Source organism: Megascapheus bottae, chromosome 13 (genome assembly GCF_031878675.1).
Source record: "Megascapheus bottae isolate mThoBot1 chromosome 13, mThoBot2.hap1, whole genome shotgun sequence".
NCBI lineage: Eukaryota > Metazoa > Chordata > Mammalia > Rodentia > Geomyidae > Megascapheus > Megascapheus bottae.
Window position 1 is genome coordinate 33,289,792 of NC_143521.1, and position 14,070 is coordinate 33,303,861.

The 14,070-nt window shown below is 37.4% G+C and overlaps 1 protein-coding gene across 1 annotated transcript in view; it reads left to right on the forward strand.

Moving 5' to 3' along the window:
* The window catches only part of Corin (corin, serine peptidase), a 195,736-nt gene that overhangs the window by 150,589 nt on the left and 31,077 nt on the right, over window positions 1-14,070 (forward strand). The window contains exons 11-14 of the mRNA XM_090344076.1: window positions 592-823; window positions 3,453-3,598; window positions 4,419-4,526; window positions 12,722-12,835. Coding sequence (XP_090200202.1) covers window positions 592-823; window positions 3,453-3,598; window positions 4,419-4,526; window positions 12,722-12,835 — 600 coding nt within the window. The remainder of the gene's footprint in view (window positions 1-591; window positions 824-3,452; window positions 3,599-4,418; window positions 4,527-12,721; window positions 12,836-14,070) is intronic.

Here is a 14,070-nt window from a genome sequence, read left to right on the forward strand (position 1 = left end):
GAATTTATACTCAGCCAAGATTTACTGATAGCAAGGCCACAGGCGGGAAGTTGGGCTGTGATTGAAGGAGAAGCTCTGGTTTCTAAGTGAAACATCAACAAGAAGTCTCCAACAGATGTCAGCCTCCTCTTGCCCTGAAAAAGCTGTAGCCTTCAATTTCAATCTATCGAGCAGCAACAAGGTATATGGGCAGGAGTTGTCTAAGTGAGTATTTAATTAAATTCATTGGCTTTTTTTTATGATGGTGAAATAACAGGATCTATTCTGTGTTAGGAGTGAGGAATTAATCAGAAGTAGGCAACTGGAAGTGAATAAAAGGAGTGATGGAAGAGAGTCATTTTGAGATAAGTTCAATCAAAGAAACCAATGAGAAAAAATGGTGTCAGAAATGAGTCTTAGCTCACCAGGTCCTTCACTAGTCAACTTTCTCACGTTTTTGTTAATCCCAAAACAGTGATATATAGCACTTGCATTTTAGTCGTGGCTAAAGACAAAGAGTAAAACAAACTTTAAATTTGTATGATGTTGTTTATTTTTTCTAGGCAATTGGAGGGAAAAGACAATTTATATCTCTATTTTTTTTATTGTCAGGTCAATGTGAACCAATCACCCTGGAACTCTGCATGAATCTGCCCTACAACCACACGAGCTACCCAAATTATCTTGGCCACCAGACTCAAAGGGAAACTTCCATCAGCTGGGAATCTTCTCTCTTCCCTGCACTTGTTCAGACCAACTGTTACAAATACCTCATGTTTTTTGCTTGCACCATTTTGGTTCCAAAGTGTGATGTGAACACAGGCCAACGCATTCCCCCTTGCAGGTAATACGGTGGGTCTCTCACAAGCATTTGTAATCAATCTCATGGACAACCAAAGGAACAAAGAGTTACTTGAGTGTGAAAAAAATAATAAATAAAACAACAAATAATATATGTAAATGGAAAAGAAGTTGGAGTTACAAGCCAAATACTTGACTAAGTGTTTATACCTGAATGAATGCCAAACAGGGAAGGTGTGCGCTTACGTTGATGGATGACAGGTCACATGTTTTGATCAAATAAAATCATATGTGTTGAATTTTGGTGGATCAAGAAGTGTGCATGTGTGTGTGTGTGTGTGTGTGTGTGTGTGTGTGTGTTTTAAGTTAGTTGGGCACTGGTGGCTCATGCCTGTAATCCTAGTTATTCAGGAGATTGAGATCTGAGGATCATAGTTCAAAGCCACCCTGGACAGAAAAGTCCCTGTGAGACTCTTATCTTCAATTAACCACTTAAAAATGGGAAGTGGCTCTGTGGCTAAAAGTGGTAGAGCACTAGCCTTGAGCAAAAGAGCTCAAGGACAGCACCCAGGCCCAGAGTTCAAGCCTCATCACACACACACACACACACACACACACACACACACACACACACACACACGTTGCAGGGGATATGGCTTAGTGGTAGCGTTTCTATTTAGCATGTTCAAGTAAGGCCCTGGCTCAGTACCAAGAACAAAACAAAACAACATGTAAGTGAGTGAAGGAAGGCATATATTTTTCATATATTTTTACTGTAATAAATAGAAGGGTTACATTATATTCACCAGATAGAAGGCGCATTATTTCACATACATTGATACCCTTTTTCATGTTTTGGTCTCCATTTCCCTCCCACCCCACCCCTCATATTGTTTTCAAATAACTTTTATCTTGGGTAACATTCCTATTATCCCAAGTGCTGTGTTCTGGTAGCAGTTAAAAGTTCGAGCATATTTTGCACGGAGACAGGAGTCCTCCATGCCAGCCTCACAGGATGGACAGAGATAGACATCACTGACGTCTTTCTGTCTGCCTGAATGAACTAAGTAAGGGTGAGCATGACAAGTGGATCCTAGGGGTCATCCATTCTGTGACCCTCACTGTCTAATTGCCAGCCCCAGATCTTCTCTGGCTGCTTTAGTAACATTAGGACAAATTCCTTAGTCTTTCTCAGCCTCTGTTCCTTCACCTGATGATGTAAGTATTCAAACAGTTGTTGGATTTTTAGGAGGAGTAAGTGAAATAAATGTTCATAAATATAGTGTTTGAAATGGGTTGGAAGATCTTTGATGCCTCATAGAGCCAGGAGGATAGCACAAAGCACAGATGCTTAGGGGTGATATTTTTCCCCCTCTTCTGCATCATATGCTAGAGGATATGGACAGAGATTGTTCAGTGTGGCCATCCAAAAGTGGTTGCTACTCCGATCAAAGTTGTCTTCCATCTTTCCCATCAGAGGTGCTGAGTGGCTGTGCTTGCCTTCACATGTGTAGCGACTAGAGAAACCATATGTTGGGATCAGAAGTCACTTAAATAGCTTTAAGTGAAAGCAGTGGACAGCTAGAGGCATAATAAATGAAATGCCGACTATCAAATGAAGAGCAAAGTAGAGGCATCTACAGAGTCAGGACCGGAAACAATGAAATTCTAGACAACTGGAAAAATGTGAAAAAGGAGACAGTAACATTTGATACTGACTTGAACAAAATTTATGCTGGAAGTTTCTGTGAATTCCTTTTAAGCTACTGCAAAAGATCTATTTATGTTGTGCTGAAAAGTTATTTGTAAATCTCGGTCTAATTTTGCTAAATAAGATTAGTGGTGATCGTGAATGATTACTTTTAATAGTACTGCCAGAATCTTGTGTTTGATTTTATTTTCACATGCACATAAAATTTTCCCAATGCACCATTCCTTGCTGTAAATATAAATTAACATTCAGATATTACTTATAATTTCAGGATGTGAGTTTCACATTAAAATGATTAAGATAAGATTGCTTGTGAGATGTTTATTCCATCATCATTTTGGTGAACTTTTGGGGGGAAACTTTAATTTTGGGTTGAGTTTGATTTATAAACCTTTCATCTTCGGTGAGTATCAATATGAATTTTATTACTTATTAAAAAGTTAAATGATGACAAAAATATGCTTATGAGTTCCTGAAGCAATATAAAGTTATTTTGTCACATCTTAACATGAAATTTGAAGATATATGTTATATTAAAGATATAACCATGGAGTCTATGTTTCTTTGGGTCTGGTTTTACTTCACTTAACATGAAAAAGAGTAACATTATTGAGCCCTTACAATTTACTAACTACTTGTGTATTCTTATGATTTTTATGCTGTCTCCTGTTGGATTGAGATACACAGCATTAGGGTTGGTGCTTGTGGACAAACACCAAACAGATATTCACAAGAACAGCATGTTCTTAGAGTAAGCATGTTCCATATTGTTATTTCCATTTTACAATAAAAGAGGGAAATAAGAGAATCCCAGTGTATTGTCCAATATAAACAATCAATAGTCAATTTAAAATAACAGCAATGCATTTATTCATATTTGTATCACTGATATCTTATCCTAATGTATGTCTCTAATGGAACTCTTTCTGCCCCTCTCATTGTGTTTTTCTTGCCCTTTTAGAACACTGTGCGAGCACTCTAAAGAGCGCTGTGAGTCTGTTCTTGGGATTGTGGGCTTACAATGGCCTGAAGACACAGATTGCAATCAATTTCCAGAGGAAAATTCAGACAATCAAACTTGCCTAATGCCTGATGCCGATGTGGAAGGTTAGTTTTCAGTTTCATTGCAGTAGGTAAACACAGCACCTCTCTCCCTCTCTCTCTCTCTCTCTCTCTCTCTCTCTCTCTCTCTATATATATATATATATATATATATATATATATTTTTTTTTTTTTTTTTTTTTCTATTTAGGAGCCAACCAGGCTGTGTAGGTGAGTGAATCTCGGTTTGGATTACACTGAAGGCATCTGGTGTCCTTCTGTTACACAGTTATTTCTTAAATAAATAATTTTAAGTGATAAAAATGATATGAGCTAAATATGAGTTACCCGTGAGCTTGGCATTCGATCTGTTCACCATTTTAAGCATCTTGCTTACAAAGGGGATGATGGTTGGGGGAGGTAACGTGTATGTCGAAGGTCCTGAAGGGAATGCTGCCTGGGTCCTGCCAAGTGCAAAGTATTCTGAGGTCTTGGAAATATAGGCGTATGAAGTGTCGTGATAGAATTGGGGCCCATCACTCATCATGGCATGTGCAAATGTTGTGGGCACACTGAAAGCAGCGGGGTGGTTAGGATGCTGGGCTCCACAATATTTCAGGCGCTGTCAGCTGTGAAGTGGGCCATTAAGAAGGTTACCCAGAAAGTACAAAGTGTTGATCTGGAAGGACGATGCCAGGGGTGAAGGAGAAAAAAATGCTATTCAACACACAGATGAAAGCCAAGTAAACTGAGCTGTTTTAGCCTACCTCCGCCAAGCGAAATACCTGCAGTATTAGCAGCCCCACCACAGCCCACACAGAAGCCGATTCGTTTGGTGAAGGCTCAGGGGGTTTCTGTCCATTGAGTGTTATGTTGTTTTGAACAGAATGTTCACCTAGTCACTTCAAGTGCCATTCAGGACGATGCATTTTGGCTTCAAGAAGATGCGATGGCCAGGCTGACTGTGATGACGACAGTGATGAAGAGAACTGTGGTATGTGTGTCCCAGGGAGCTTTCTTGCTTGCAAAGTAGTGAAGGCTGGAAATAAGGGACTGTGTTAAACATCTAAACTGTCCACACACATGAAATAATGACAGTAAATAGTAAATAGTAACTGGGATAGAAATAGTAAATAGTAAATAGGTTGATGTTTCCTTTATTAACACTTTTCCCAACACAATTTATGGCTATTCCCTTCTCTGTGATCTTTCTACCCAACATAAATCACAATTCATTTATTGTCACTAACATAAATGGGTTTTTGAGAATGTATTATATTGGTTCACTGAACAACTTTGATGAGTTGTGTTTTGAGATGTAATTTAAAATGGATTACTTTAGATAACTTCAAGAGATTGCATGATTCTCTGTCGTGTACCTCAATTTGCAGCAAGAGGACTGAAAATGTAAAACCTTAGTTTTTACGATTAGTTGACACCATTCTTTGTGACCTTAGTGAAAGGGCTGCAACATAGTATAGGGATTAGGGATCTAATTGTGTTTAAAATACCAAGTTGTTCTTTAATAAATTTTCACCAATATTTTAAGTCAGAGAGGAGAATGTCATAATGATGCTTCTGTTTATAATCTTAATGATATATGTTCAGATAGTAGAAGGCTAAACAGTTCATACATGTAAAATATCTTTTCTCCCGTATTTTCTTTTTTATTTATTTATTTTTTATTATAATTAATAGAATGGTTACATTAGATTCACCAGATAGAAGGTACATTTCTTAACAATCATTGCTACCCCTTCTCATGTTTTTCTTTCCATTTCCCTCCCCCACCCAAAATCGTCTTTATTATTAAAGTATAAATTCGTTACCTGGCTTATAGTCAAAATAATAGTGTGTTTGTATGTCAGTCTGTAATGTTAAACAGACATCTAGATATACTAACACAGAGTGCAGACAACAGCATTCAAATTTAATTGGAATTTATTTTCATACTCTCTCATCAAAAATGATAACACCCTTCTCCCACTATTTTTTTTCCTCAGTTGTGGGGCTTGAACTCTGGGCCTGGGCCCTGTCCCTGAGCAGAGCACCCTTCTTGATGCTTGCTGCTAAGCTGGAAAATCACTATTGGCAAAGCTATGAAGGCCAATGGTTATGTAAATGGATTTAAATCTCATTATATTCTCTTTTAAACCTTGGTTCTTTGCCTTGTAAGCTCAAAATGTATCAGGAAATCGACAAGAGGGAAATGTTTTTTAATAAACAGAATTAATGGAGTAAACAATATGATTGAAGGGATTTCCAAAATCCTAGCCCAGCTCTGATTATTTAGATTGTCATGCACCAAAATAAAATTGACATTTTATTCATTAGACATATATAAGGCAGTACATCTTTTGAGTTCTTTTGGCCTTTGAGGTATAAAATATTGCCTTACTCCCCCAAATGAAATTTCTATAGCAGACATTGCCCTGGTCTACACAAAATGTCATACACAATCAACTAAAATCCTATCAACTACTATAAATATGGACAAAGGCATCTTTTGGAAAATTGTAGATGTCAGAATGATGGTATAACAGCTAGGAGTAATTTCTCTATGGAAAAACAGATAGTATTTTGAGGACTTACAGTTGTTCACTTCTTTGTAATCTTTCTATCAAAATTAAATCAAAATTCAATTACTCTCACTTATATGAATGGGTTTTTGAGAATGTGTTGTATTTGGTCACTTAACAACTTTGATACGTATGTGTTCTCTGATGTAATTTAAAATGGATTATGTGAGATGATTTAAAGAGGTGACATGATTCTCTATGGTGTAGGTGGGCTTCAATTTGCTGTAGAGGAATAAATATTTGAGAAATGCAATACTCAGCCTTGCCAAGACTAGCCATTCTGTATCCTAAAATATTTTATATATATAAACAAAAGAAGTTCAAAGGACTATAACATAGTAAAGGACTCGATTATTCTCAAATGCCAACTTTCTGGTTATTGAATTTTCTTTTTTTCTTTTTCTTTTTTGCTAGTCCTGGGGCTTGAACTCAGGGCCTGGGCACTCTCCTTCAGCTTTCTCAAAGCTAGTACTCTGCCACTAGAGCTACAGCACCACTTCTGGCTTTTTCTGTGTATGTGGTATGGAGGAATTGAACCCAAGGCTTTGTGCATGCTAGGTGAGCACTCTACCACTAGGCCCCTATGAATTTTCTTTGATACTTTAAGTCACACAGAGTATATCAAAATGATAAGTTAAATTACCTAATCTCTAACGTTCGAAAGATTGGCACCACTACTGGCGGGACCAATAGTGCTCTAGGGACAATGAATGAGAAATCAGTACAGGTTGAGTTAAATGAATCCCTTGAACAGTAGTAATATGTGATAAATTTCTCATTAAATTTTCCAAAGCAATTTATGATCTAAATTTCAAACTGATTTCCCTAATGGAAACATATGTACACTTGAAGGGGCTTGACCACACCACCTACAAACAAGTAAAGAAGTCAGGTTGACACAGGCCCCTCAGAAGCAGTGGGTCATCCACTTCCTGCTTTGCTGTTTGTTTTCATAGGCATATCATTTGCTAATGGAAATACCAGCTCCAGCAAAGCTGGATTACATTCATTTTTCTTTCCTTTGTGCATTGAAGACTCTTGACTGTTTGGACTTTACCAGATAATGTGATAGTTAACTATTCAGTCATGAACTGGAACTCTCAGAACTTTTAACAGTGTTATTGAGATTTTAACCTTTGAAAACTGCTTACATTTGATCATGTCCAAGTAATTATATGTTAGTTAACATTCTGTTTTATTTTTTGTAAAAACAAATAAAAATGGGACCAAGAGTGTAGCCTAGTGGTAGACTGCTCGCCTAGCCTGGATGAAGCCCTGAGTTCGATTCCTTGGTACCACATACACAGTAAAAGCCAGAAGTGGTGCTGTGGGTCAAGTGGTAGAGGGCTAGCCTTGAGAAAGCCCAAGGACAGTGCCCAGGCCCTGAGTTCAAGACTCAGGACTGACAAAAAAAAACCCTGCTTATTTTGCTTTGTATTTTTTTTAACATTGTAGAGCTGGAAGACACGGTTGCCAAACAATTTATAAAATATTCAGAACCATTTAGCAATAAACAACATTGTTCTTAAATGTCTTCTTTCATGGTAAAGGTTCAGTGCTCTCATTGTATAATGGCTCATATAAATAAGAGTAGAAAAGGTTGCCAGTAGCAAGAATATTTTTAACAAATGAAGAATTTTGCCAGCCTGAAGCCCTCACCATAGTATTGGTTTACAGAAGAACGGCCTTAAAGACAGGACAAGGATCCACAAAGCCAACACTATGTCAGGATGGAATCACTTCTTTGTCTTGGAGAGGCTTGTCTTTCATTAAACGTATTTCTACCTAGACTGGCTTTGGACTATAATCTTCCTATCTCAGCCTCCTGATTAGCTAGGGTTACAGGTTACTGGCACCTGGCAAAATAAGTCTTTCATTACTTGAATACAACTTCATAGATACTCATTGATTCTTATTCTAAATAAAATGGTGGACAAAGACAGTCATAAATAGCTCAGTATCTTTCTATTTATCTTCCAATTATAAGCTGCTTTTGACAACTACCTTTGATCTCTTTTAACCTCAAAAAATTAAAATAGAAATTTAAAATATAACCTGAACCATTTCTGATAGTCAAATTCCTTGTAACATGTATTCAAAACTCTATGATACCTGTGGACTTTATAACTTGATTATGGGACGAAGAGAACACAGATAGCAAATGAATGTGAGTAGAATACACACATCCTTTGTAGCAGGCATTATTGTTACTGTTAGAAATATCAGAAGTGGGGTGCAGAGAACTTGAGAAATGAGCCCAAAGCTTTCACACAAAGAAAGGAAAAGTAGACTTGAATCCAGAAGTGGCGCTAGAACTTTATTTTTCCCACCAAAGCCCACTGCATGTTCTCATAGTAGAAAGCACTTCAACTAAAAGCTAGTACCTGGATCCCATCTGGACTTTCTTCCATGGGGATCCTTATAGAAATGTATTTCATTTCTTTTGTTTGTTTGTTCTTTCTTTCTTTCTTTCTTTCTTTCTTTCTTTCTTTCTTTCTTTCTTTCTTTCTTTCTTTCTTTCTTTCTTTCTTTCTTTCTTTTTCTATTATGGGGCTTGAACTCTGGGCCTGGGCGCTGCCCCTGAGCTCTTCAGCTCAAGGCTACCGCCCTACCCCTTGAGCCACATCACCACTTCCCATTTTCTAGAGGTTAATTGGAGATGAGTCTCATGTTCTTTAGTGCCAGGGATGATTTGAACCGCGATTCTCAGATCTCAGCCTCCTGAGTAGCTGGGATTACAGACATGAGCCCCCACACCCCGCCTCTGTATTTTATTTCAAATAATCACTACACTAATGTTATAGTATTACCTACTATAAGCATTAAAATGAATACAATATGGATATAGAGTAAAAGAAATGTTAATCTTTTACTGTCCTTGTTTTTTTTATATATTTATTATTGTAATTAATAGAAGAGTTATTACTGTCCTTGTTTTTATTTGTGAAGCTTCTGTTTAGAAGGGATTTTGTTTCAGGTGATTTATGTCTGTGATCTCCACAGCTCTTCTTTCCAAATGTACACACTCTCCTCCTTCTGAGCCTCACCACTCCCACTAGCATTTCTGTGTTTGCAGGTGAGAAGCCCTGGAGCTGGGTGGCACTGTGTGATATTGGAGATCTTTTTCAATTTGCCTTGCACTCTGGGTATGATCGGCAGACAAATTGGCTGGAGCTGTGACACAGGAGATTGCAGATCCTTCTCACATCTCTAAAGAACATTATTCTCAGAACATTGCAAATGACATCTGTTAGCCTCTGCCAGCTGAAAACTCAAGTAATACATCCATGAGTTCTTGCCATCCATGTCTCTAGGCCCAAAGTCATTCAAGAGAAAGAATCTCAGTATTGATTTCTTGTGTCTTTGATCGGCAAAACATTATAAACTTCATTTTAGCTTAGTGAAAAATTCTCTTCTGGAGACTTACTTCAATAATGGTCCCGAATAAGGATTTTCTTTTTTGTATTGTATTTTATTGTTGGGGGATGTAGAGGGGTTACAGTTATCTTCGTCAGGTAGTGGGTACATTACTTCTTGAAGACTGATACCTCTTCACATGTTTCTCTCCCACTTCCCCTCCCCCCATCAGCTCCCAATCATCTTGTTTTTCCCCTTCCCTTCTCTATTTCAAATAAACAAATAAATGTATATACAATATACCAGGTGCCACAGTTATAGTAACAATAATGATACAATAACATGAGATAAACCATCGGGGGGAAAAGAGAAAAGAGATAACTTCACTTAGTTATTCACATAGAACAATAATCACAAAGATAAAACTCTTGTTTCCATATTATAGAGTTCATTTTGCTTAGCCTCATCCTATATGGCCATCTGTACATAGCTTTTGAGCTATTGTGATCCTTTGCTTGGAGAATCCTAGATACATAATAATTATTACAGATGAGGGAAATCATGAAGCCTATGTTTCTTTGGGCCTGGCTTACTTTGGTTCCATATCTTAACTCTGGTAAATAATGATGCAATAAACATGATTGTGTTAGAAGCTCTAGTATGTCCTTGTTTACGAACATTTGGTTAACTTCCCAGGAGTGAGATTGCTGGGTCATATAGTTAGTCGTTTGAAGAATGGCCGTTCCAGAGTGTTTGAACAAGTTTATACTCCCACCAGTGGAGCAGTAGCTTTCCCTTCTGGCCACAACCCCTTGAGTAACTGCTGTTACTGGATTTCTTGATCATGGCTATTCTAACTGGAGTGAGGTAGAATCTCAGAGTTGTTTTCATTTGCATTTCTTTTATGGCCAGAGATGTTGAGCATTTCTTCATGTGTTTATTGACCATTCTTATTTTCTCTTCAGAGAAGTCTCTCTTTAAGTATTTAGCCCACCTTTTAATGGGATGGTTGTCTCTTTGAGGATTTGTTTTGGAGAGATTTACTTTTTTGAGTTGTCAGTGTATTGTAGATAATGAGGCTCTTGTTTGTTGTATGGTTAGTGAAGATCTTCTCTCACTCTGTGGACTTCTTTGTGTTTAACTTGTTAGCTATGTCCTTTGCCATACAGGAGCTCTGCAGTTTAATGCAGCCCTATTTGTCCAAACTTCCTTTAATTTGTTGTGTTTCTGGGTCTTTATTAAGAAAGTTTCGACCTGTGCCAAGGAGACCTAGTGTATCTCCTATTCCTTCCTGTAAAGTTTTCAGGGTATCTGCTTTTACCTCAAGATCTTTGACCCATTTGGAATTAACTTGGGTGCAGGGTGACATAGAAGGATCCAACTTTAGTTTTTTACAGCTGCTTAACCAATTCTGCCAGCACCATTTGTTGAAGAGGCTGTCTTTCTTCCATCCTATTTTTTTGGCTCTCTCTCTCTTATTGAAGATTAGGAGGCCATAGGTCTATAGGTTCATTTCTGGGTCTTCACTTCTATTCCACTGGTCTTCAGCCCTATTTTTGTGTCAGAACCAAGTTGTTTTGGTTACTATATCTCTGTAATAGATATTGATATTCCTCCAGCGCTGTTCTTTCTGCTAAGAATTGTTTTTGCTATATGGGGTCTTTTGTTATTCCATATGAATTTTTGATTGCTTCCTCTATCTCATTAAAGAATGACATTGGAATATTGATGGGTATTGCAGTGAACTTGGAGATAGCTCTTGGAAAGATTGCCATTTTCACAGTGTGAATCCTCCCAATCCAGAAGCAGGGAGGTTTTTCCATTTCCTTAGTTCTGCTTGAATCTGAATACAAGTTTCAAAAATGAGTTTTGTATTTTTCAGAATAATGTATAGAGGTTAACAGTTCAGAATAATGTATGGAGGTTAACAGTTACATTCATCAGGTAGTAGGTGCATTACTTCTCAAACATTGATACCCCTTCTCATGTTTTTGTCCCTGTTTCCCTCCCTCCACCCCCCAGTCATCTTGTTTTTCCCCCTTCCCTTCCTGTTTCAAATAAACAAATAAATGTATATACAATATACCAGGTAACAAATTCAGATACAGTAACATATGATATTAACCATAGGGCAAAAAAAGAGAAATAACATAGTTCATTAAGAATAGCAATCACACAAGATCAACCTCTTGTTTCCATATCCTAGAGATACTTTAAAAATGAATTTTTTCTCCTTCATAATTAATTCTCAGAAATCTGAGTCATCTAGCTACAAAAATTCTTTTAATTATTTCTATGTCAGATGAGAAATAACATTTTTAACTGAGCCCCCACTTGATTACTGCTTTACATCTCATGTAGCTGCAAATAAATTATCTTCTCCTGGGAATCAGAGATATTTTTGTTCCTTACATGACATTCTATTTGAAATACCCATAGGTTAAGGTCCTATTGCCTGCTAGACACTACTCTGGGCAGGAAAGTGAAGGATGCTTAAAGTTCAGTGCAATGTGGTTAATACTTTACAACCTTCACAGCCTTGCCAGGCTGTGAACCTGACTAGAATGACTAGAGTACATTAGACTCTTGATGTACAAAATGTAGCATATTTACATCAAATGGCATTTTGTTAGAATTCTTTAAAAGTCCTCCTAAAGTGCCTTCAAATTAGTTTCAGTTAGGGACTTAGATTCCAAAATTATGTTATTCCTCATTCTAATTGAGAACATTTTCAGCCTTAGATCTCTAACCACCATAAAGCCAGTGGCTACTGATCTTAAATTAGTTGCATAAATTTTCACCAGAGAAGAAGCCTCTTTTGCAAGACATGCAGATGGTCTCTTAGTAGACTGAAATTAAATTTGAGATGCTATGCCTTAGATTGCTAGGTTTTGGCATATTTGCTTCAAGGCATGACTTGTTTCATAGATAGATCTTTCATGTTGGCAAATTGTCTCAGAAGTAAAAAGGAACAGCTAGAGATGTTGACTTAGACTTGCCTTTTCATTTCCCCCCCTCATCTCCTAAATGTTTATTTATCTTAAAATAAATAACTATGCCATTATGGTGCAGGATGGAGGTGATTGGGTATTTCTACTTTCAAAATTACATGATTCACTCACCTGGTACACACAGGTATCAATACTCTTTTAAGGCAAAGGAAATCACACCTTGATGTTGTAATGTTTTCTGAAATTTCATCGGCATCATAATCTGTGCATCTATTGCAAAGAACCATTTTCTTTGTCCACAGGCTGTAAGGAAAGGGACCTCTGGGAATGTCCAATCAGCAAGCAATGCGTGAAGCGCACAATGATTTGTGACGGGTTCCCAGACTGTCCTGACAACATGGATGAGAAAAACTGCTGTAAGTGCTTCTGTGAATGTTTTCAACACAGCGTTTTTGTTTTAGACACCACCACCTGACTTTGGATGCAAGTTAGAAATGTTACAATATGGATCGAACCCTTTTAGCTTGTTCAGACCTTTAGCAAACCCCTTCCTGTGAATATACACCCAGAAAATATCAAAAGCACCTAAAATATATGCACATAACATTATTCTAATATTCTTTATAAGATGAATGGAATATAACATAATCCAATTCCTGCTGGATTTTGTTAGAGACCTTTTTTGAATATGCTAATCAGCTATTTATTACTATAAGAAAATACATCTTATAAAGAGGAAACCTTTGTTTCACAGTTTCATAGGTTTCAGTCCAGGATTGAGTGGGCCTGTGGTGAGGCAGCACACCATGGCAGGAAACCTATAGCAGAAAAGGCCCATTTATATCATAGGTGCAAAGAGAAGGAGGAAGAGGCTGGACGCCCAGTGTCTCCTAGAAGGTGTGAAGATTTCCCACCAGCCTACCTGTATGTGGTTTCAACACGTTCCAACAGACTGGAAACCAAACCTTAACCAATGAGTTTTGGAGACAACTAACCCTATCTAGAGCATTGCATATAACAAAACATACAGTTTGATAGCTAAGAGTGTTGGCTCAAGCTGTAATTCTACTACTTCACTGACAGAGATAGTAGGATTATGGTACAATGCTAGTTCAGATTCCTCCACACTGCAAAAAACAACAACAACAACAACAACAAAAAAAAAAAACAAAAACATATTTGCAAGACTCCATTTTGACCAGTGGTTAAGTTCAGTGGTCTGCACCTATCATCACAAGTAATGCAAGGAAGCAGAAATAGGAAGATCACAGTCCAGGCTGGCTCAAGCATAGATAATGCGTTCCTCTCTTTAAAAAATAACCAGAGGAAAAAGAGTTGGGGGTCATGGCTTCAGCAATAGAGTACCCAGAAGTGCAAGATCCTGGATCTAAACCCTGTGTATGTATGTATGTATGTACACAGAGTTACATGCACAGTTGGCCCTACTTTCAAAAGTACATTCACACATACTCATAGGAAACTATTTTAAAAAATCATGAAGAGTTTACAATTAAAATCCCTGGGTGGTGGGATTATGCTATTTTTATACATTTAATCTTTTTTAAATGTCTAATTGAGTAGCCATTATCTTTAGGACCAGAAAAAAAAATGATGTTTCTCAAGATAGTTTACTTCCCACTAACAGAAAGCC